Raw genomic sequence first — 24414 nt, 5'->3', positions numbered from 1 at the left:
ACAAAATAGTTGAAAAACTGTTCGGTGCCATTGAGATTTGGAGGAGATGTTTAGATCCAGTATTACGAATTCCTATCCATATGATTAACACTGGACTTGCAGCAGTGAACATGGAGCTTTCACACGTGGTTAACACTGGGCATATACGCAGGCTCTTTCCCCAGCTGGGCTTGCTAGTTCATGTAATGAATCCGTCTTTTGGTCTCCAGTTACATGTATCACTGTGGAGATGGAAGGAGAGGAGAATATTCACTGTATTCCAGTACAGTGTACCATACAGCCTTGTGTGCAGCTCTAACCTGCTAGTGCCAAAGGGACGTAGGCAGCCAGCCATCTGCATTGCATTTTGGCAGTGTTTTAAAAGAAGTAAGTCAGTAAGGTTGGATATCAGGTACCACAAACTGGATTAGCTAAAGTCGTGCTCACTGTTCAGTCTAAAGGCATCCATTTGCTAATTTATTATCTGCTCTGTAGTTACTAAACAGTTGCCTTCTTCAGTACCAAGCACTGCACGATATATTGGAACAGCTGTTTTTTCATGTTGTATTCAGGACATGACGACAGGGCTTCAGTGGGGCAGTAAAAATGGGCATCATTCATCTGGGTGCTTGTTGCTGTTTTCTGGAATCTGAGTTAATGAAAACAAAGTTTGAGAAAACTGCCTTTTGTTTGTTTGTTTGTTTTAATGATCTGAATCCCAGCTTGCTTTATCTTCCAGAAATTGCAGTATTGGATCCAGCTGGAAATGACTGCAGTATTATTTTGCCATAGCACTAAAGCGTTTTGTCTGGAAGTTTAGCTATTTATATTACACATCCCTCTTGAAGCCTAATGTTCAAGAGCTCTTCATTAGAAACATCAATGGTATTAAATGGAAATGGATCTTGCATAATGATATAAAAAATCAGACCAGTAATGCAGTACCCGGTTGGTATAACATTTCCATTGTAACGCATTTCTTGTAATTGTGAATTCCTTCACATAGAGGAGGGTAACTAAAATAACATATTTATTTTACTATTAAGAGCTTTAATGTACTTCAGGAAAACAGTTTCAATACACAGCTGTTAAAGCGCACGTTGACTTTGGTCCTGCAAACAATTACACTTGGGCACAGCCTTGCTGACTTCAAATGGCCAGCTCACATGTGCAAGGTTAAACAGACGTGTATATGCTTGTAGAGATCAAGGCCTCACCTTAAATCTGAAATACTTTAACCAAGGGGTAGGTTTTGCAACAGCACGCCAGAGAGAAACTTTGCCTCAAAATCAGGCAGATGACAGAGCTTTTTTCTGTGGCACTGATGCAGAAGCTGCCGGGTTTGTCCTGGAGCTGGGTTTGGGAGGCTCATGCCTCTGTCTTTCACCGAGCACAGCTGCAATGACTGCAGTAGGAGCCCTGCTCATGGAGGTGCCTCAGTTTGGGGTTGGAGAGATGCTGACCAGCCTCACTATGTAGCCTAATTCCCTGTGGTCTCTCCGCAGCTGGCTGTCCCGCACAATGACGAGTGGACCCGCTTCGCCCGGACCTTGGTGGAGATCCGCGCCAACCGGGCAGACAGTGAGGAGGAAGGGGCGGTGGAGCTGTCTGGCTAGAGGACGACAAGGAGCAGCGCCCGCCACCACCAGAACAGCAGCTTTCCCCCGCTGAGTACACCGGTGTTCAGTGTCAGAGTCAGTCCTGCTGTGGCTTTCGATGCCAGTGTCTGTGCCAGTATTGCTCAGAGCATTCCGTATTAATCACACTGCTTTACACAAGGCTGAAAATATCCAGAGCATTTTCATACTTTATATTTCTGTCTGAAAAGTAAGAAAGAAAAGACAAATCAACCCTTTATGGGTTTAGTTGTTGCCTTTTAACTACTTAGTAGCTGTATTTAATAGCTAGGAACCCCTGGTTAAACTTGTGCTCACATTGCCCTTCTGGCATAGTCCTATTAAATCCATATGAAGCCAGATATGATTATGTGCAGATGTGGTGTGCTTCACTGTATGGGACTGGGCCAAAGACTTTAGATGTGGTGTTTCACATGGTGACTTACATTATGAATGGATGTACTATACGAAAGTTGCTGCTCCTTATTTATTGCGGTGTGCTGCATGGAACATATTTATTTGAAAGCATTAAAATAAATGATCCTAAAGCATGTGCGTAATGAGAGAACTGCATTGTCTGTGTGCTGCTGTAGAGGTTACGTTAAAGTCCACATAACAATTACAGTACATCAGTTGTGCTTAAGATGTAAGTTCTATAAAGGTTGGCTTGAGTGGATGGAATGAGTTTCCTTTCCTTTTTTTTTCTTTCAAGATGCCTATTATTTCTAGGCACTTTAACTATATTTCAAATACAGTTGGTCACTGATACTTGTCATGCAAGTTAACACTAACAGTCTGACAAAGGGCTGTGGTTCCCGAGTATGACACTAGTATTGCCAATAAAATGTATGGAGCCCGTCCTGTCGCAGTGTGGTTCATCTTTCCTTGCCAGCAGCACTCAGCGTGTTCATTACCGGTCACTGGGATAATGTGACTGCCCTGACTCACAGAATGCTCATGCAGCTGCCAGGGGAATAGATACATTTGCTACAGGGACTGCCCAGCAATGGCCTCACATGCATCAGATCCTGCTACAAATCTTACATAAGCAGATAGTGATCCACGTCAGCTTCTAGGCTTGAATCATGTCTGGTTTTTCTTCTATCCTTGGCTGTGCACATGCAGAGCAGCATGATGCTGCCATATGCACTAAAAGAAAAGGAATGGGAAGGACAAGACCTCCTAAACTGTATTAAGAGACAGGCTGGGGCAGGGAACAAGGGAATATTCTCCTTTATCATAGAATAGTTAGGGTTGGAAAGGACCTTAAGATCATACAGTTCCAACCCCCCTGCCATGGGCAGGGACACCTCACACTAAACCATGTCACCCAAGGCCTCATCCAACCTGGCCTTGAACACCGCCAAGGATGGAGCATTCACAACCTCCCTGGGCAACCCATTCCAGTGCCTCACCACCCTTACAGTAAAGAACTTCTTCCTTATATCCAATCTGAACTTCCTCTGTTTAAGTTTTAACCCATTACCCCTTGTCCTGTTGCTACAGTCCCTAATGAAGAGTCCCTCTCCAGCATCCTTACAGGCCCCCTTCAGACACTGGAAGGCTGCTATGAGGTCTCCACGCAGCCTTCTCTTCTCCAGGCTGAACAGCCCCAACTTTCTCAGCCTGTCTCCATACGGGAGGTGCTCCAGCCCCCTGATCATCCTCGTGGCCCTCCTCTGGACTTGCTCCAACAGTTCCATGTCCTTTTTATGTTGAGGACACCAGAACTGCACACAATACTCCAAGTGAGGTCTCACGAGAGCAGAGTAGAGGCGCAGGACAAACTCTGACAAACTCTTGTGGCTTGAGCAAAGAAATGTGTGCAGCCTGATCTCACCAAGTGCCCAGAGGGACACCTTGGTGGTCAGGCTGCTGGCTGTGTTCACATCTCAACACTGTGCTGAGGCAGAGCATGACTCCGACACACGGGTTAGGCAGTGGCTCACAGTCCGTTGGACAGGCAGATGAACCATTACAGCAAGAAATATGGAAGTCAACAGCAGCAAAGATTTTGTATGTAAATTTGGAGGGAACCATATCTGATCTTTGGGCAGTCATGCTGAGGAATGTCTCATCTAATGCTCTTCAGAGCTATGGCTAAACCTCTGCACTGCTAAAAGCCAGAGTAGGCTAAGAAAATGGATCCTATGGAGAAGCTGGATTTCCCTTATCCTCTCAATGGTTAGGAATAACTCCCAGTGAGAGTGTACAGGCCAGTTTCTTCTTCATGGTGGGACTTTAAGATACATCCCAGTGCCTGTGGACAGGCGTCTCCCACCAAATGAACTAGTTTACAGAGCACAGATACCTTTGTCATCGTCTGGTGGCTCTGAGAGCAGAGCCACACATGAGGGAGCCTTGTGTTCTTCCTGCTTCCCTGGGTACTTTGGGAGCTGTCCCGAAGAACCAATGTAGCACTCACAGCACTGTTGTACCTTAAAAGTGAATGCTAAGGAACAACCAGGTGAGACACTTGTGAAGCAGCAGCTTAGACATCATCTCTGGGTTGGTTTTGTCCAATTTATGTCTGTTTTCCTTTCCAAAAGCACATATAAGTGTCACCTATGTATGCAGGCACACACAGTGCAAAGGGGAAGGGGGTGGGAGATGCACATTGGCCATTAATGGAACATAAGATTAGGAACACACAGAGTGCAGATGCACACCCAGCAAACTCTTGATGTGGCTGATGAGGAGAGGTGGGACACTCGCTGCCCTTTTGCCCCTATGGTACACACACATCTGAAAGTGTGGGGACACTGTGTGAGGGTTGTAAAGGGAAGGGTGTTTGACCTACGGTTTCTCCCATACACCATAACCAGTGCAGTGGAAATGGTTGGCAAATGTGCTTCCACATTTTCCATATTGCCGTTCAGGTTTTGGAACCTAAGCGGGGATTGCATGTTCCGTATGTTCGCCTTCCAAGTCTCCCTATTTTATGGCATTAACAGCTTGTAAAATGGTTTTAAGAGCAGCCTCAGAAGACCTTCAGCATTTGCTGCTGTGTGCAAATGAGTATGACCGAAGTCCCTCTTTTTATTCTTCTCTCCTTTTTGAAGGGGGTTCAGCAGTACACAGAAGGAACAATGCAAAGATCCAGATTTCCACAGAAACAATATGAAAGGACCATTACAAGCAGCTGAAGCAGAGGGAAGAGCACCCAGTAAGAACAAGAGGCACTTACTCCCTTTCTGTTGGTTGTGGCTGCTCTTCAGTGCAGTTTCTGACCAGCCCTTGTTGTGCCTTCCCAGGAATCTCCAACACTTTTTGTTTGTACAATTGATTTTCCTGCTGCTAAACAAATCGCTCCCCCTCACTGGCTTTCCAAAAGAGCCCATATGACAGATGTGCCTCAAAATCTGCCCGGTAGGGAAGTAAATACAAAATTACCCTCTATTTTCAGCAAATCTTGGTTTTTCAGCAAAGCCTTGATACTGGAAGCCCCATCCAACCCGGCCTTGGAACACTGCCAGGGATGGAGCAGCCAAAGCTTCTCTGGGACAGCCTGTGCCAGGGCCTCACCTCTCTCAAAGTGAAGAACTTCTTAATGTCTGATCTAAATCTACTCTCCTTCTGTTAAAAGCCATGACCCCTTGTTCTATCACTACATGCCCTTGTCAAAAGTCCCTCTTCAGAATTCTTGTAGGCCCCCTTTAGGCACTGGAAGACTGCTCTAAGGTCTCCCTCCAGCCTTCTCCAGGCTGAACAACTCAACTCTGCCTGACTTCACAGGTGAGGTGCTCCAACTCTTGGAGCTTCTTTGTGGCCTCCTCTGGACTTGCTCCAACAGGTCCACGTCCCTCTTGTACTGAGGGCCCAAAGCTGAGCACAGTACTGCAGGTGGGGTCTCACCAGAGCAGAGGGGCAGGATCACCTCCTTCGACCTGCTGGTCACGCTCCTTTTGATGCAGCCCAGGATACAGTTGGCTTTCTGGGCTGCGAGCACACACTGAAGCTGGCTCATAATGAGTTTCTCATCAACCAACACCCCCAAGTCCTTCTCCACAGGGCTGCTCTCAATCCAGTCTCTGCCCAGCATGTATTTATGTTTGTGTAGGACCTTGCACTTGGCATGGTTAAACTTCATCAGGTTGGCATCAGCCCACCTCACAAGCGTGTCAAGGTCCCTCTGGATGGCATCCCTTCCCTCCGGCGTATCAACCAAACCACACAGCTTGGTGTCATCGGCAAACTTGCTGAGGGCGCACTCAATCCCACTGTCCATGTCACCGACAAAGATGTTGAACAGGACCGGTCCCAACACCAATCCCCAAAATATTTGAACCTCAAAGTCTGAATTTTACAGTGGTGTTTGAACATTGAGGTTGGCAGATTCCTGCTCGTCCCTCTGCCACGTGTGCACTGGTGAGCAGAGAGGCTCGCCAGCAAGCAGCATGATGTGCATGCACACCATGGGGTGTACGGCAGGTCATTCCTGAGCAGGCTGTCCCCTCCTGAAGAAGATGCAGAGCAGTCTGTCAGGTTTTGTATTTTTAGCAAGTTAAGAAAAACCTGCCCATGTTATTTTTGAAGCCTGTGGTATGTTTGCTCACAACCGTGTCCCTGCAAACTGTCAATGTAAAGTCAGCTTAAACCCAACCCATTCCCCAGGGACCAGGCAGAAAAGCATCCCTCAGCTTCTGCTGGGCTGAGAAACACAAGCAGGGGGTAACTGCTTCAGAGGCACCCCTACCCTGCTTCTCATGGCGATAGGTAACATCACAGATACTGGATCATTTCTTTTGCCTGGAAGTGCTGTCACAGGGACTCATCTGGCCTGTAGGAAACAAGCACAGTTACGTTTTATCCCAGTTCTCCCACACTTTGCATAACTTGCCCAGAAACATGAAGAGGACAAACATCTAAACACTGAACATTGTCCTTGGGGCCTTTTGTTTGCTTGCACGGCAATCTGACAACTTCTTGGCCTGTGAGCTTTTCAGAGCAGGAATGCATCCTTTTGTGTCTGGAGGAAGCCAACTGTGGGCACAGATCATCCCCAAGATCTCTGGGCAGCGCTGTAGCGTGCTTTGAAACGTTTTAAACTGAGCTGCATGACAATGAAGCAGTCACTGGTTCTTCAACTCTTCTGCCCTGCCTCCATCATCTGCTGGCCCCAAAAAGAAGGGCAGAAGGACAGAACCATCCCCCAGAAGACAGTTAATGGGGAAGAGGAGAGTTGTGGTGGGGGTGTCAGTCCGGCCTTGCTCATCTTGCCTGCCAGGGAGAAGATAAAGGCTGTGTGGCCTAAAGTGGATCTGCCACAGGAGAGATTTGTCCCTGCGCTGGTAGCATTGCCCCTTCATCCCTAGAACAAAGAATAAATCACAGGCATACTGCCAGGCCTGGGAAAGAGAGGGCACTGGTAGGCAGGGAATGAATTGCTCTGAGTTGTGATTTCTTTTGTCAAACACAAGCAACGGTCTTTATCACACGAGCCAAGAAGTTGTGCAAGTCTGACAATAACCCAGCTCCAGTCCCTGTCCCGTTGCTGGCTGCGAGGCGCCAGCTGTGCTGCAGTCCAGCAGCACTGGAGCATGCTCCGGCCGAGATGGCTGGTATCCTGCTCTGACTGGGAGGGAGCAGCTGCTGGCTGAACCCATGATCACGGCCAGGAACCTCCTGTCTCAGGCCCGGGAGGATGTGCGGCGCAGCACTGATGTCTTCCCTGAGCTGCTGACTTTCCACAGAAACCACTGACAAGGCACATCACGCAAAAGTGAGGGAAGAAGTGTAAAACCAGCTCTTAAATAGCCTGAAATCTCAGGTGTCAAGCACAGGCATCTCCCAGTCAGAAAGTTTAACTTTTATGACAAGCCAAAACCAAAAATCTGACAGTTAATACTGGAGAATTACAAAGGTCAGCTTTTTTTTCCCCATTTCTGAAACGAAGGAGCGGTCATCTGGGGAGATTGGGGTGATTGGGATGATGGGGTTGGGAGGTGGAAGCCAGCAGCTGTCAGAGCCCGGCACAGCTTCTGCACACTGGCTTAGACAGACCCAAGATGCAGCTGCAGGCAGATGTCATCTTCTCCCCTCGCACTCATGTACTGCAGATGCTAATCCTGCCACGATTCCATTTCACTGGTAACTTCAAAATGTGAATCGGCCCAAGAGAATAATTTTCATGTTAAGCCAAACACAAATAGAGTAACAGAGTGATTTCCACTTCAGTATTTCTACAAGTCATAGTACAACAATTCAACACCACATACCTCACTCATTCTTCTGCAAAGACACTGCGCCTATCCATTCCCTCAGTTTATAGTCACTGCTGAAGGCACTCACCACTCACTCCAAGACAAGCAAGACCAAATTCTTCCTGGTCGTAACAGGTATCACAGGAGACACCCAGCAGTGTTTTCAACTGACCAGGTAGTCAGACTGTTCATAACTCATCAACCTTCCCCCCAGAAGTAAAGGTCAGAGTCACAGAATTGTTAGGGTTGGAACAGACCGCTGGAGATCATCTATTCCAACCCCCTGCCAAGCAGGGTTAACATATCACAGCTTAGCCCAATCCTGGCTTTTGAGTGAGGAAAGGTTTCTTTTTTTCAGTGTCACCTACACCAACAGATGTCTTTTCTACACAGGGGAACAAGGGAATTTGTTCTCAAGCTGCAGGTGTTTTTGTAGCCTACATGTTCCAAACATTAACTTCATCTTAACCTAACTTTGTAATTGAAGCTGAACAAGACATTTGATGTACTATGTTATTTCTGTAACAGAATACCATGTGTGCATCTGTTTGAAAGGTTTATTTCTATCTTCATAAATACATAATTTTCGAAACACTGTGCAAGGCACCAAAAAATTAAGTAAAATCTTTTCTGTTAGAGTATTTTAATCTCTTTAAACTCAATGAAGTAAATAAGAATCTGAAACCACCTATTTGCCAATTACAAGCCAGCAGTTAAGGCAGGTACCATTGATACAGTGCATGAATTTTCTATTGCAGTTATTTAAACAAGCAGCGTTTTACTATAGAAGTGCATATACAAACTGAATTCCAAACACCAGCAACCCAAGATAGGCACCTAGTTATGAAATTTCCTTGTTATGTGTAGTAGAATGCCAAAAGTTCTGCCATAAAGTGCAAAGACTATGGAGAATAACACTTTCTTTTGAGCATTTTGATACCAGTAACATAATACAACGGCTAAACATTTATAAATGTGGTTTCCATTACAAAAACATGTTCCACATAAAAGCTTCATAATACAATCCAGAAACAGACCTTGTGCGTGTACATATTTAAAAAGTCAAAGCTGTACTGGCATACTTAGGTACCAGGTATATATTTGCTGACCTCTACAGACACACATCGAGTTTATCACTGATTTCCATGTACAGTTGAAACCATTCCACTCTGAGCACCGTGATACCCACTGAGTTCTTCCATCTGAGTGATGATGTGCGACATCCGCCCTGGTGATCTGCAGCGGAGCACTGTCTATAAAATGATCTGGTTCAGAGCTCTCACCCAGCCCTCCCTAGCGAACAGAACCTAAAATTAGTGTCTTCCCAACACAAGCACATGTCAGATGTGGACAAATACATTCATGGTCCCAAACTTAAAACAACTGGTAAGAATTTCACAGTGATCTGGTTAAGGAAGCACAAAGACAAATGATTACGTTTCAGATGAAAATTATCTTAAAACTCAAATGAAGCTAAACTCTTACATTATGAGAAGCTAAAGGAATAAAGTATTTACCAATTAGAAAAGTGGCTCTTTCCCAACTAATAACAAAAAAACTACGGCAATAAACTTAGGGTCCTACTGCTGCAGCAGCCTTTGAGGTAGGTGGTGATGGCTTAAACCGAGGTAGGTAAAGTCCAAACTTGTTTTCAATCCCTGCAAAAGTGGCAACTGCCAATTTATAACCACCAACATGGTCAGGGTTAGGAGCAGGGAGCGTGATCCTAGATTTAGGAACTGGCTCTGATCCAGCTGGTTTTCTGTAAAATAATAAAAATAATAAATTAATTTCCATAGAGTAAAATCAGTGTCCACAAAAAATCTCCTCCATAAACTAAGCTGAATGGGACATCTGAGTGTACCTCCCAGTAAGTAATTCAATTAAATGCTAAAATGCAGTAAGAAATACCCTGGTTTAAAACCTTTCAGAACAGTTAGGTGCCTTCATGTTGATTGAGTATGGTCAAATCTAGATAAAATCTGCACTGCATTAAGCAAAACTGCAATGTAGGGGAGCAGGGGTTCATAAGTCTCTGCTGCAGTGCACAACCAATCCAGGAACCTAGCAGAGTTTAAGTAATTTTTGTGGCGGCTTTCAAATTACTGTCCCCAAAGATTCATAAATGGCCTGCAGATGCTCTCGGGATCACACTGAACAGCAATATCATCAACAAAGACAGGAAGCAGAGCTGAAGCTCCAATAAACAGGTTTTGGTCTTGGTGACACCCATAGACTTTTTTGGATGTCAAATGCCCTGCCTAATGAGGGGCACACCTCCTCCACCAAACTAATGAGGACTAATGCAGAGCATATCCTGACCTGGCAGGCATCACAAAGGAAGTAAGGAAAAATCGCCAGCTTATGTTTCCCCTGCAGTTAAATCCCCAGCCCATTATTTAGCCTCTCACTATCTCTGTTTACACTAGCACAGGTCCTCAACTTGAAATGGTGATGTAAAACATGGCAACGTTTTGCTGTGAAGGAGGTACCAAGTGTAGTGGCTTAAACAGTATTTACAAAGCCTTTGCAACGTGTCCTCTGTAATAGCAAGACCCTGACTCTGACAAGTTGAGGAGCACCAAGACTCACACAGTACCAAGCACAGCTTCAGGGTACCAGGCAGATTCAAACACCACATACTTACACTCCCCCGAAGTCCACGTAAAACCATCTCTGCAGTAGCTCATAAGTCACCAGAGTTACACCAAACTGAGGAGAAGATCGAAATACACGAGCTTGAAAGAAAAGAAAAGAGGTCCTCAGTGGCAAAACCCACAACTGGAAATCCCTTTGTAATCAAAGCTCTCTTACACACCTCCTGCTCCTTTCCACAGAGCCTTCGGACCTTCCTCTCGAAGAATCTTGGCAAAGCAGTCCACCACGCCACTGTAGGTGGTCTGTCCTGCCCGGGCAGCCACCTGCAGCCTTGTTTTGATGACATCTGCAGGAGTCACCAGGGAGGCTGCCGGCATACCTGCACAACACAGAAACCATCAGTGGGCATTCACCAACTTGTCACATATGCTACACGTCATTCACACAGGGGTATCCCTGCCTTTTGTTCTTATGTCAGCAGAATCCAGACACACTGTGTTAAGCAGAAGCTGAGAAGGAGAACAAGCAACAAGAGGCAGTTGTGGATGTGGCTTCACCCAGAAAGAGCTTCTCCTAAAGGAACAACCATATCTATCACATGCTTCCTGACAAGCTGGGAGGCACCGGTTGGTTTTTTCAGTGCTAACCATAAACTTGCATAGTCAATAAGGACAAAGTTTTTGGAGGTGAGGTTGATCTTCCCCTTTCCTTTTCACGCCTCTCTGTGGCTTCTGGCATTCCGGCTGCACACTGTGCTAGAATTGCCTGCGCACACACACACATACCCCAACCCCTCACACGGCAATGTCACCAAGAACCAGGTAATGCTGTGCACGCTCAGCAAGGCATGAGAGCTAAGGTTTAAAGAAAGGGTCATTCTTCCCATTAGGCATGGCAGACTGCTCGGCTGCAAAGCCACAGCTCAGATCCTCAGCAGAACACTTGGAGGAAGATTTAAGTTTACCCTGGCAGATAATCAACTGACAGTAAAAGAATACCAAGTTGCCAATGGGTGGTATTTGTAAAACCATCCCTATCCAAACAGGGGCTGCCCATGTTTAGAACTGAAAAAAAAGAAGCCAAAAGAAAAAATAAAGCACTGAGACTGTACCCAGAAGACACTGTCTCTTACGGTTTTATTACTTTTCCATTCTGCGTCTGTTCCAAACCAACTTGGTCAGATGTAGATGCATAAATCTTCTTTGCTTTTTTTTTTTTAGGCTTAATAATTCTGTAACAACGTCTGTCCAAACCAGCATGGTCTGGCTTCAAGCACCAGAGCACCCTTCCTGCAGGCTGCTCTGCGTGTGCAGATCACCAAAATAAGAACTCCTCCCCCTCCTCTCCTGGACCCCCCCAAAATAACTCACACGCTGAACTTGCACAGTGGTCAGCCTGACAGGCAAGTGCTAAAACCTGGCAAAAGTTTCTGAACTCCAGAAACACTGAAATTCCTTTTTGCTTAGCCTTACCCACACCAGGATACTGGTTAAGTCTTCAATTTAAAGCCGGACTTCAGTCCTTCAAAAGCCAACCAGTGTTTTCAAGGAAAACCAAAGGACATACTTAGAAACTATTCTGCTCACTACATGTTGACTTCGGTCTCCTTATTCCTCATTCCTTATTACTGAGGATATCTTGCAGTTAGAAACGTTGTTATTCCTATTTTTAGGAGCTATGTGTACAGGACAAAAGACTTTACAGACAAACACAAATTTACAGATCACTGCCATGAGAAGCTTACAATCACAATAAGATAAATGGCAGAGCAGGAACTGACAATAAGAAAGAAGAGCAAGGGGAGGAAGCTAATGGAGGCAATAGGAAGATACAGCAAATCAATGAGAGATCCTGCAGCTGATGTTACAATCACCTCAGAAAATGCTGTGACACAATAGGTTGAGACATCCAGTGAACAGTGGGAAACCAGAAGCAGGTCAAGCCAGATGACATGCATGTTGTGTGTGTCCCTAACAGCAACGAAAAGGAAGAAAATACACCCAACACAAGCAATACCCACTGGCAGAGGATGCAGGTGCACATCTGAGCATGGCCAACTTGATTATCCCAGCAGCAGGGGCTGTGGAAAGGTGGAGTTTCCCACACCCAGACAGAGCTCACACACACCTCTGAAGTCAATTGACCAGGCGAGATCCTCGGCCAGAGCAAAGATATCAGGCCAGAGCAAAGATATCAGCTCAGAGACCAAGCCAGCATTTCAGAGGTGATGGGGGCTTTGGTTCATCTTCCCCTTGACTTTCACGTGGCCAAACAATGCACACATACACCCCCACCATGCTTCACTTGTACCCAATAAAATAAATTCCTTGTTTTTGTAAACAGTACAATGAGTTTTGTATCTTTAACACTATAATTTGCTCATGAGAGTTAACCTCCGATGGGATTCACAGGAAGCACTGGATAAAATTCACATTAGAGCTAGTTTGGTAAGCCATATCAGCAACAATAAAGACTGCTTCTGTGCCTGAACTTCAAAGGGATGGTTATCTCAGTCTGCAATCACTTGACAATGGCTAGAAAGAGAAAAATAGGAAAATCTAAGAAATGACTTGGCTTAAAAATGCCAGCTTATGTTTCAAGTCTGTAAATATGATCTAAAGTTCAAAAATTGTTTTGTTCCATTAAAATGGGTGAGAAATAAGCTGGCTCTAAGCTCCTGTTGGGGGGCTTGGAGGTTGGCTCTGGTTTGGGGTGGGGGAGGCAACAGGACAAGGGGGTTTTAAGCAGCAGTCATTTGAACACAGTTGGTTTTCCTAGTGTCAGGTCGATTCCTCTGGACTATGAGCTACTGAATATAGAGTTCTATGCTTCAACAAGACAAACTAACTGACCTTAGCTCTATTCTAAGCCCAGATACTGACTATAAAAGGCCTCTGCTCCTCAAGAGACACAGCCCTGGGTATCTCGCCCACTAACAGTTTCCCCAGGGAGAAGAAAGCTTCAATCAAATGAGAATACACAGCTCAAATATCTCTCTATGCTGGATTCACACCACTCCATCATTTTCCTCAGCTGGCAGGTCACAGCAGCCTGTCAAGGGGCCATGCTGGAGAACTCAGCTGCCGCTTGGAGAGACCAAGCAGCCCCCAAAGAACACAATGGAAATACCTGCAGATGTGAGCCCTCCTGCTTGCTACACGCTCCCACAAGGGTCCTGTTGCACAAATTTTCAATCTCATTTGCTTCCTAAGGGGAAAACCACGGACACAGCAGGAGCAGGACTCTCAAGCTGCACATTCCAGAAGGCAGCTACCAAATGGTGGTTCCCTTTGGGCGCAGAAGCTGGGTGCCATGCCAGGAAGCATCTATGCAGCAGATGCAAAGGCAAGAAAAGGCTACAAAGAGTGTCTCTGTCTTTTCCCTTAGGCTCTGGCGCACTCAAGTTAAATGCATCTGTGACAAGTTAAACATGATTTTGCTCTCTTATCTGCTGTGTAGCAAACTAAACCAAGTAAGTGCTCAAGATCACACTGGCACCTTTGTCACATCTGGGTACGCCAGGAATCAGCAACCCGTGGCACAGCAGAAAAGTTTTCAAGCTTTTCTGTTTTAGTATTTAAAAAAATGATAACGGTAAAATCCTCAGGAAACCAGGTAATTGCATGGGATACTGTAGGTAGCAAGTAACTGTCATCATTTTGTCATGTTATGTCATTGTACTCAGAGAACTGTACTGCTAGCATGGCTTTTAGACTTCATGTACCAAAATTCAAGATTCCTTTGATCAAAGAATTTCACAAATGCCATGATTTTATTTATAAACCTTTTGAAAAAAACCTTTACCTGTCAGTCAGACATAGCCAAAACCAGCACGGCAGCTTCATGAGGAACGATGTTATATGATAACAAAACATCAGCACTTAAATCTTTCCCTTTCTTTTGCCTCCTGAATGTTATGATTATACCAGGATCTAACAGTATATTTTTAACCTCAGCTCAATCTACAGCATGAAAGCTTGCTGTTATTTGAGCACAAGGTTGCAAAATTCAGTACAGCTGCATATAGTTCTGAGGTTTTCCAAGTTCTCACTGCTGTAACTATTGCACTGCAGGTGCCATACAGTGCCATGCAGAAAGAAATTTGGGCACTTACCAGCTATTGATCCAGCCAAGAGCAGATTTCCAGGGCTAACCCTCCCATCTTCATTTGCAAACGAAGCTTTCAAATGAGCGTAACAGGGGAAGTAAATGGCAGAGAAGGGGATATCACGCAAAAAACAAGCCTTAGCACCCTGTGTTGAAAAAGAGAACAAGTTTGGAGAATGATTAAATTTAACACAATAAACTGAGCATCAGAGAACAGAGCAACATTGCAATTTTTTGTTTTGTTGCAAAGGGCTTATAGAAAAAGCAATTTCTCCCCTCAAAATTTTGAGAGATCCATTCCTGCTGAGGAAAGTCTGTGTATTGTTTCTTGGTTCAGTAATTTCTGTCATTGTATTTATCTTGTCTACTTGTTCTCCCTCACTCCCTAGTATTGTAGTTATTTGCTGGTAACAGAGAAAATGTCATGTGTCAGAGTAAACTCTGATAACACCTTTGCAGAGTTTTAAACAGCTGACGCTGTAGGCATGCACCTGTAGTGGACATTCAGGATGTGTCTGAAGTAGATCAAGCCACAGCACAGGTCTGTCCCCTCTCATTCCCACTTACAATAAATACTTCAGGGAAAATAGTGCCCTGTCCATGCATTTACACAGATATAGCAATTAAAAATGCAACACGTATTGTAGGAAAGAGGGAAAGGAAGAGAGAGCAAGGCCATAACACTAACCCTTTCACAGAACACTAACAGGATCATTTACTTGTGATTTTTAAATTACAAGTTATCTGGGATACAGTTTGTTTCAAGTAAGTTTCAGCTCTTACTGTTAGATTTGCCTTACTATCTATTTGTCTAAGTGGTACAAACAGCCAGTAAAGTTACAAGTAATACAGCTGGTCTCAAGTCTAAGAGGGTTGCAAACTGGCAAGGGAAGTTTTGGGGTAGTGGCAAACCATCAGCTGTTTTCCAAGCAGGGAGAAAAGCAAAAAAGCCACTGGGGAAGGTCAACCAAAATAAAATACCAGAAAATATCCATGCACAAACAGCAGAAGGGACTTGCAGACTACCCTTCCTCAATGTGGTGATCCAGAGGACACCAGAACCTGAACACACCAGGACTGAGACCAGCAGGAAGGCACAAACAGGAGGTGGCTTTGGAAAATGGGTAAAATCTTTCAAGCTTGAGAAAGAAACGATTCATGAATGAGCCTAAGCCTCTTTTCTTTGAAGCAAGAGTGGATTCATGGTGAAACTGCTTGAGGTTCATCCACAGCCCTCCTGGGGTGCCCTCGTTACTGTACTTTTCTTGTGCACAGGTCTACCGGGGCATGGCTCAGTGCCAGACATTTCACAGGGGACATGCTAATAGCCACAGAATTCAATTAAATCTAATGATATGCCTGGACATATCTGGAAGCCTAGCTTGTACTATAATACCAGTTTAAATATAGAGCTTATCCAAGTTGGATGCTGGTTATCAAGCAAAGACGCAAGAGCTGCAAGGTATCAGAAAAACTGCAAAGTTGCCTTTCAGCGAGGCAAGGCGGGGGGGGTGAGCAGGATATGTGACGGAAAAACCAGGTCCTGCCAGACGGTTCTCAGGAGATGCTAATAAGCACAGTTTGCAGTCAGAGAATGCCTCTGAGAAAACACAGATTTATTAAAAACCAGCCATTAGATCTTCCAGTCAGACCTTCTGTGTGTCACAGAGTCAGTCATCAAATGTGCTGAGCACAACCTGCCCTGCTCCAGCCCCAGCTGCTCTCCACCGCGCTCCCCAACTTATTTCTTGACATTTCCAGATGGAGAACTGACTGCTTTCCCTGACAGTCCGTTCGGAGGTTAATGAGTCCTGCTGTTCAGACCCTTTGCCTTGTAGCTCTGCTGGATTTGTCTGATTTATGCTGCCAGTTGCTGGTTCTCATTATGTCTTTCTAGATACACTAAGGAAAATGCCATAAAGGAACTCGAAGTGCTGCTGCTGCAGCCGCTCTGCTATGTGCCCACGCCAAATGGGTTTATCAGCCACAGGACAAAGCGACGCTGGGCTGGATTCTCTTCTCAAAATTACCTGCAAAGCCCATACACTTTATCTTGAGGGCACACAGAAGGTGAATCTTTTGTATTCTGGTATATTATTGACACGAGAATTCTGGCCTCTCCTGCCCAACAGAAACCCATTTTAAAGTTTACCTTTAATCTTCACATAAAAAGAGAAGACTAGGGTTTTACCGAATTCTGCATTAAAAAGACCCAGCTTTTACATGATCAAATGTCTGCACTGTATTCACCTCACAGAAAAATAATGAAACGCACTAACAAAACATTCACAGACCAACATGGTTTCTTCAAAGATGTATTTTTAGAGCATGCTTTTCCTCAGAGCAAATCTCCTCATTGCCTTTGCCCTCAGGGCACATTACTTTTATTTTCTTTGCAATGTTGTCATTAAACACTGAGCACATTTTTTTCCTCTGCATTTTTTTCATACTCTGAAATATCATAACATAGTTAAAATAACTTGCAGAAATCAGCAAACTCCAAGTGCGAGCAACTCTTAAGCCAAGCTACTACTATTCTTCCCCCTTCATTAAAAGCCTCTTTTTCATGGGCAGAAACAGCATATTGTTAATATCACCAATAATATACGTTCAAGCACACAGAGAGGGAGGGATGTCCATCAACTTAGTTGGCTCAGTGTAAACAAAACCTGGATCAAAACTTGGATCCACTTTAATAATAACCCAGCTTGGCTCCCGTCCAGCATCACAACAGTCTAAAGTTTCCCCCCATCGTTCCGTTTAAAGTCTGGGAAAGCATGTTTAAAAGCAGGCCTCATTTAACTTCAAGTTAATCATCCGCAACCAGCCTAGGCCAATTAGGAAGGCTTAGGGAGATTGGCCACAGTATCTTGAAAAGCAAAAGAAACATTTATTTTACTTCTTGCACCTTTTTGATGTGGACAACGTGCTGAAAGCCAAAAGGAGTTTTAATCAGTCCCCAGAAAGCTGTAAGGATCATCCACCCCACGTTTATTCTGGCAGCCAAGGTGCAGACCTGCCAGGCATGAAATTGTTGGGAGATCCTACACACCGTGACATGCGCCTCCCTCACACAACAGCCAGTTGGCTCCCATCTTCAATCTCTTTAATAACCTTAAAGCTCTTAATCTCGGATAGTATCTTCCTGAATAAACCAATGGAGGGAAAAAAAACCCTGATTGTCAAAGATTCTGATAAATAAGCCCAAGTCAGTGCTGGGGCAGGTTCTTTAGCATGCTAATTCCTGCTTATACCAGCTCTACCTGCAAATAAGGCTCTAAACAAACTATTTCTACTACAAGGGGAGGGTAATTATACTGACAAAGGCACCTCTGTGTCGGGTTGGGCAGAAGGAGCCGGCAGGTCTGGGAGACGCAGGCTTAACCTAGTCTCCTGCAGTGAATGCACATTGTCTAGTGCAGGGGGAAAAATGCCAGACTGAGGGGACCTAGCAGCATTCAAGACAACAGTGGTGCACCTTGTCTGGGAGGGTTATTTAATGCTTCTGGCACCTGTACTTACAGCCACCCCCTCTTTTTCTCCTTTACAGGTTTAGAATTTATTTGGCATGTATAATTGTTATTTTGATCCTATAGCTACAAACAATAGGCAGCATGTCATTTCTTGATCATTTTGCATTCTTCTTGGGTTTTACTACACACTCAACCCTTTGGAATCGGAGCCCTAGCAGCACCTAACAGGTTTTGTAACAGTCAGTCAAATATTACCGGCATTTGCTTTCAAGGGCTGTAATTTTTTATACTGTAAAATGACATTGCCTTTAAAGCTGCTATAGGGTTTTATTCAACTATATTTACACCAACCAAAATATGAAACTGATTTAGCATATCAAGTTAGAGGAATAAACCGCTCAATTTCAAATGCTGTGCCAGCAACTCAGACTCGGTTTGCAGATAAGAAATACTGCACTTCCTAGTCGAAAGGCTCTTTCTCTCGGGTTTTCAAAGAAAATTTTTGAAGAGCAGGTCCTCCCTCACATACGAGAACAGTCACAAATAGTCACAGTGGATGCAAATTAATGCAACCCAAACCTTTTACTACTGCGTTTCCTATGTTTATCATCCTGCTGTAAACCCACAACTTCAAGAGGTGAAATGCCTCAGGTGTTATCAATGCTTGGTACACATCCTGTCACCAGAGATTACACCTTCCAGGTCAACACACCAGAAGCCCGTTTATGAAGGCATCAAATAAATGAAGAGAATTTTGGAAGCTTTTCCACCAGTTTTGGAAATGCACACTGTGTTGGCAATATCAGCCACAGCACAAATCTGAGCTAAATACCTTCTAGTGATTGTAATCATAAACGTTACCATAACCAGCGTATCCTTGTATCCTTTCCCTGAAGTATCATGTACTAACGTATTACTTACCGTCTTCTTGGAATCACAGAATAACTTTGTTGTGCAAAATTATGCTCTGGCACTGTCTGTTATACTGTAAAGCACTATTTAGAATGATTATTTATAGAAGGATTAACATTTTATTAAACACTTTATGGCAGATATTTTATGGATATGAGTTTCTATGAGGTACAAAATAAGTAGCTGTACTTAGAGTATATATTTACATGAGCACTTTAAAGATGTCTTTCGAAACCAACAGAATATAAATTTAACTGTCTTTAACGGGACTTTATGCATATTACTCTGTAAGACAGGCAGGAGACAGAAAATATATTAGCTTATCTTGTACAATTACTTCAACATTCAACTGTGACCAGAAACTAAACGAAACATATTAAAACCACTGAAAACCAGAAATGTATCTTTTCCCATTTGTGCCAACACAAATGACATTTTGCATTACGTTAAATTATATTTTCCCTGACTGGGATATGTTGTCTCTCTGTTTTTAAGAATAGCTGTCATCTACAGAACATCTGTAGCTAAAGAAGAATTTACTAGTCTTAAGCTTCCATGCATTGGTGCTTTCACAGCAACAATTACTGGCTGAAAGATGACAAATAGAGGAAACAAATTCCTTCTGCAAAAGTGCTGGATTGTGCCTCCCCAAAGAAGCAGCTGGGGTTTGAGAAGTACAATGTTTTAAAATCCTTATTTACACAAGTAGTTCAGAATTTTCGACAAAGACAGAAAAAAATATTTGCTTTCTAGCTTTAAAGAACTACAGGAGTTCAAGCCAGCAGTTAGCTTAATGAGCTGTATGTGTCAAATAGTTTTATTGCTGGAATTAACATGTATTTCATTTCTAAGCTGCAGATCATTACAAAATTGCCAGTATCTGAACACCCAGTGAAGGGAGAGTGAGTCTATGAGGAAGCTTTGGACTTTAAATTGTGCTTACTATGACTCTTCTGTTTCTCCAGACCTACTGGTCTTTAGTTCTTGGTGGGGAAGGAACAGAATCTAAATTATCTGACCTAGACCTCTATGCATCGTGATAGCAATTTTCTCCTAAAAAAATACTCTTTGAGATACAGAGGTACACCAAGATAATACTGATCCTCAAGGACAGTCTCCTCAAAGCACTAGGATGTTCCATTCCACTGCGCAGAAGGCTGAGCAACCAAGTCAAAAGGCCAGCATGGATGAACGAGGAACTCATGACTGAACTCAAATGCAGAAAGTAAAAAGGAAGCAGAGGTGGGCATGGGCTACCCAAGAGAAATACAGAACCACTGCCTGGGCATGCAGCAATTGAGTTAAAAAAGCCAAGGGTCAGCTGGAGTTTGACTCAGTAAGGGATGTAAAGGCAGAGTAAAAGGGACTTCTGTAAGCACATGAGCAGCAAAAGGACAACTAAATACATTGTGAGGCTGTTGCTCCATGGAGGCAGGAAATCACTTTTGCCTTGCTTTTTACTAGTAAAATCTGCCCTCAGGCCTCTCAGCTCCATGAGCTTACCAGAAAAGTCTGCAGCAGCACAGCATTACCTACAGACAGAGCACTTAAGCCATGTGCATATAGACAATCTGTGAGACCAGAATATATACCTCCAGTGGTGCCGAGACAGCTGGCTGATGTCATTGTGAGGCTGTTATTACCTTCAAAAGGTCAAGTCAGCCAAGGGGGTTCTGATGACTGGAAGAACATCACACACATCTTGAAGAAGAGCAAGAAGGAAGATCTGGGAAACTAGAAGCAGTTTGGGCACACCTATGTCCCTAGCAGGTTTATAGAGCAAATGCTCCTGGAGGCCATTTCCAAGCATATGAAGGGCAAGAGATGGTAAGGAACAGCCTATATGGATTTACCAAATCACGGCTGACTACCCTGTTTGCCAGACTTGTGGATGAGGGGACAGCAATGGATGTTGTACACCTTGACTACAAGAAGGATTTTGAGATGGAACATGAGCTAGACTCTCAGATTGGTGGATGATACTGCACTGGGAGAGTAGCTAGTGTGCTATATGGCAGGGTTGCTATTCAGAGACATCTTCACAGGATGGAGAAACAGGCTGACAAGAACATCATTAAATTCAAATCAGCCAATGCGAAGTCCTGCATCTGGACTGGAAAAGCCCCATGCAACAATACAGGCTGAGGCTGAGTGATTCATGCATCGGGTCTGCAACTAGAATGGAACACAGAGCAGAGAGATCTATCTTGGTAGAGTACTAGTATGAATTGGTTTGTGTCACTAGCACAGTTAGAGCACCACGTTAACATGCCAATGAATGACTCGAATATTAATCTCAGTAATTCAAAGGGGCATCAAAACTATGCAAGCCAGCTTCTCAGTGAACCTCAAATAGCTACTCATTTGGACTAGAATACCAGGATAATTATGATCATAATCAATAAGAGATTCACTCAGCTGGATGCAAAAGGGGTTTACATAGCATTTCCTTTGTTAATTTGTTGACATGAGATGTAAGATTTATTTGTCTGTGCCTTGGTTTTCTCTGTTAATGCAAGACAGAAACAAGCAGTGGACCTTGTTAAGACATGCAGGAATTTGCCTCATGAAGCTAAGATCAAGAAACGCAATTCTTTGCATCTTCTGGCTACAGTTATAGTTAATGAAAATGCATTCTTCCTCACTGACTACTTGCAGATTTTCACCTGAATTTCAGCATTAAAGATTCATAGGAACTAAGCAGAGCACGCCGGGCTTATCTATGGTGCTAAGAACAGCCTTCAAGATGATTTATTTGTGAACTGTGGAAAGAAAATTTTCACTGCAGTCCTTGCAACACTGTACGCAAAACAACACAAAAGCAGAGTGAGAGAAACAGAAAAGCCAGTGTGCCAGAGACTGGATGCCTAATCCTGATTTAAGAGGTTTGTAACTTACCAATACAGGAGTAAACTCACATTGATGAGCAAGGGAAACACTTAAGACCTACTATGAGCTTGCAGACCGACTGGTAATGTTCTCATTCATCACAAAAAACAATTGCTTAAAAATATCTGTATTTTAAAAATTATCATTATGGCAATATTAGTCACAAGTTCACATTACATCTCCTGAGCTCCATCTTCCTGTTAAATATGTGATATCCCTCCACTGATTCTATCTCTATAATAATGCTATTTTCTCTGCTTCTGGCAGTACAGACACATCATTGATCTTTGCTCAACCATTATGTTGAGGGAATCCCTTTTCTTCCCATCTCAAAGCAAGATCTTTAAGGAAATTCTGTAAGCAACAGAAGATCCTGTCCCTCTGCACAGCTTCTCATATTATCCTGCCCTACTCAGCCTCATCTAGACAGTGGCCATCCTCACCTTTTCCAGGGACACAGCACTACAGGCACTCAATCTCCATTAATCCAGTCATCAGAAGTTAATTATTTGGCTGGTCATTGGTGGAAATTGCTATACAAAACTTCAGTCAACCCTTCTTAGAGCAGTTTTACAAGGATTTTTAAGAAGTGAAAAAGGATGAACATTATGGAATTGAAGAAAAACTGATGGAGTAGTTAGGTTTTGTTGGTTTTGCTTTCTTTTGAGCACAAAAGAAATAAAAAAACCTCAGGCCATACCAAACAGAAAACAAGAAAACAGGAAATTTTGTTATCAACTATGAAATTAAATATTGATTTACATTTTTAAAAAAACAATTTCTTTAAGGAAAACTTAGGGGTGAAAAAAAAGGCATCCATTTATTTCTAATGAAAATTACTGAATTGAAACATCTAGAATTTTGCTTTCAACACTTACAAAAGAAAATTAGTTGGCCCAAAATCATGGCTAAAATAGGCCAGTGTTTAAAACAGCTGGACTACTCACATGAAGAACCATTAAGCCTATAAATGCCGAGATTCACAAATAAAACTGTTTTCTAAAACAAGACAGCAGCATGTCTTACTCAGATCTACTAAAGCAAGTACATTCAGGGCTTGAGACAAGCCTGAGTCCTGAGACACAGAAGACAAAGCTAAAACAAAGATTAAAGATGCAAATGCGAGTTGTTCCTGTTAAGAGTGAACAGCATGAAAAGTACTGAGATAAGACACAAAATCCTCATTCCTGTTTTATAGTTTTAAAGCTATGACTCACTATGAGTAAAAACATTCCAATGTACCAAGATATTTCAGTTCTCATTAGTAGAACATTTATTATTATTTGATGTTCACTTGATCATTATGCTCACTTAATTTACTAGGAGCACCACCAGAGACGGTAGCACATACCAAACCTAGTTTTGCCTGAAATTCATTTTAGACCATTGACTCCTCTGGGTAGCATTTACAGGGGCTGGTGACTTTTACGCAATGAGTTACTCATCCCTGCCTAGCCTTACCAGCACCACCAGCTTCACCACAAGCATTAAGGAGACGACTGTCTTTGCCCTAACGCTGCTGCTCCATAAGCATCTCAGGGGAGCATAAAACTTCTCTGATACAGACTGATAGGTCTGCCATGCTATGAAGCCATTCCTTCCTTTGCCTGGGTACAACCATCCTGAGGAGCTACAGAGTGAGTTCAAAATAAACTAAGCCATAATGAAGAGAAGGCTTTAATGAGTTTTTTGTTCCAAATAATTATGTGACTGCACCAGCTCTCTTGCTGGCATATGGGACAGGGGGCAGATAGGATTGCCATTTGCAATTGGGCACAAGCCTTCTGACATTGCCGGTGTTGTGCTGGGTGGATGACTGTGACTGCCAGGTTAAATTCTCTAGTTTTGTCAAATCAGTCAAGTTTTTGTAGGCAATGAATCCAAACCGAACATAAAAAAGGACATGAACACAAAGAGCAGGGTGGCTGGGTGAGAGAGACACAGAGACAACAGAAGAGTAAAACCAAAACAAAACCCTTCTGTGGCTTTTCTTGTCGAAGTAAATGGACTTAATAAATGAACGAAACTGTGTAGCATGTGATTAAATAACTGCCTGTTTCAATGCAACACATTGCTGTAACTAGCTCCTGTTCAGCTGTATTCCTTACAAATATTCACTGAGTATCTACTCCAGGAAACAGAAATAATTCATAATATAATCCAAGACATGAATGCCATTTAAAAACAGAAAACTGTAGCAAATTCTGCTCAGCCATCAAAAGCAGTTATTTGGGGGGGGAGGAAACAAATCTAAAAAATGCTAACTTTAGTAAACTAGTTCATCAAGCTTTCTCATTTTATGTTTCATTTTTACTAGCCCAAGTAAAAATCAGTAGCTGCCCTCCATTCCTGCACAGCCTCAGGGATGCAGACTGTTTACCATATCCAAGTTTTCAGTTGTAAATGTTGACCTGATCGACACTATAATGCCATTTACCAGGAGTTTACACAATAGCACCAGCTTCAGTAAAACACCTAAAAAATTAGCAAGTCAATTTAAAGGGAAAAACAACTCCTCATTAAATGCTATTCAGACCTGCAAGTTCTCTCCAGGCCAAAACATACATACATCTATTTGTGAGCAGGCTTCCTCTTTGTAATGTTAACAGAACAATTCAAAAGGACTGGATGCTTAAA

The 24414-nt window shown here is 43.4% G+C and overlaps 2 protein-coding genes across 3 annotated transcripts in view; one reads left to right on the top strand and one right to left on the bottom strand.

Annotated features, from left to right (window-relative positions):
* Positions 1–1595, top strand: part of DYNC1I1 (dynein cytoplasmic 1 intermediate chain 1) — a gene marked incomplete at both ends in the record, with an annotated part of 175990 nt that extends 174395 nt beyond the window's left edge. The window contains one exon of the mRNA XM_080609610.1: positions 1485–1595. Within this exon, the coding sequence (XP_080465736.1) occupies positions 1485–1595 (111 nt within the window). The remainder of the gene's footprint in view (positions 1–1484) is intronic.
* Positions 1596–8760: 7165 nt separating this feature from the next.
* SLC25A13 (solute carrier family 25 member 13) overlaps positions 8761–24414 on the bottom strand; it is a 100094-nt gene continuing 84440 nt past the window's right edge. For both annotated transcript variants that reach the window (XM_080611097.1, XM_080611098.1), the window contains exons 15-18: positions 14511–14649; positions 10617–10775; positions 10446–10536; positions 8761–9560 (exon numbers count right to left, since the gene is read on the bottom strand). In XM_080611097.1, coding sequence (XP_080467223.1) covers positions 9371–9560; positions 10446–10536; positions 10617–10775; positions 14511–14649 — 579 coding nt within the window. In that variant the 3' untranslated portion in view covers positions 8761–9370. The remainder of the gene's footprint in view (positions 9561–10445; positions 10537–10616; positions 10776–14510; positions 14650–24414) is intronic.

Source organism: Psittacula echo (genome assembly GCF_963264785.1).
Source record: "Psittacula echo genome assembly, chromosome: 2".
Classification (NCBI taxonomy): domain Eukaryota; kingdom Metazoa; phylum Chordata; class Aves; order Psittaciformes; family Psittacidae; genus Psittacula; species Psittacula echo.
Note: the sequence above shows the minus strand (reverse complement) of the source record. Positions and strands in the feature narration are given on the sequence as shown.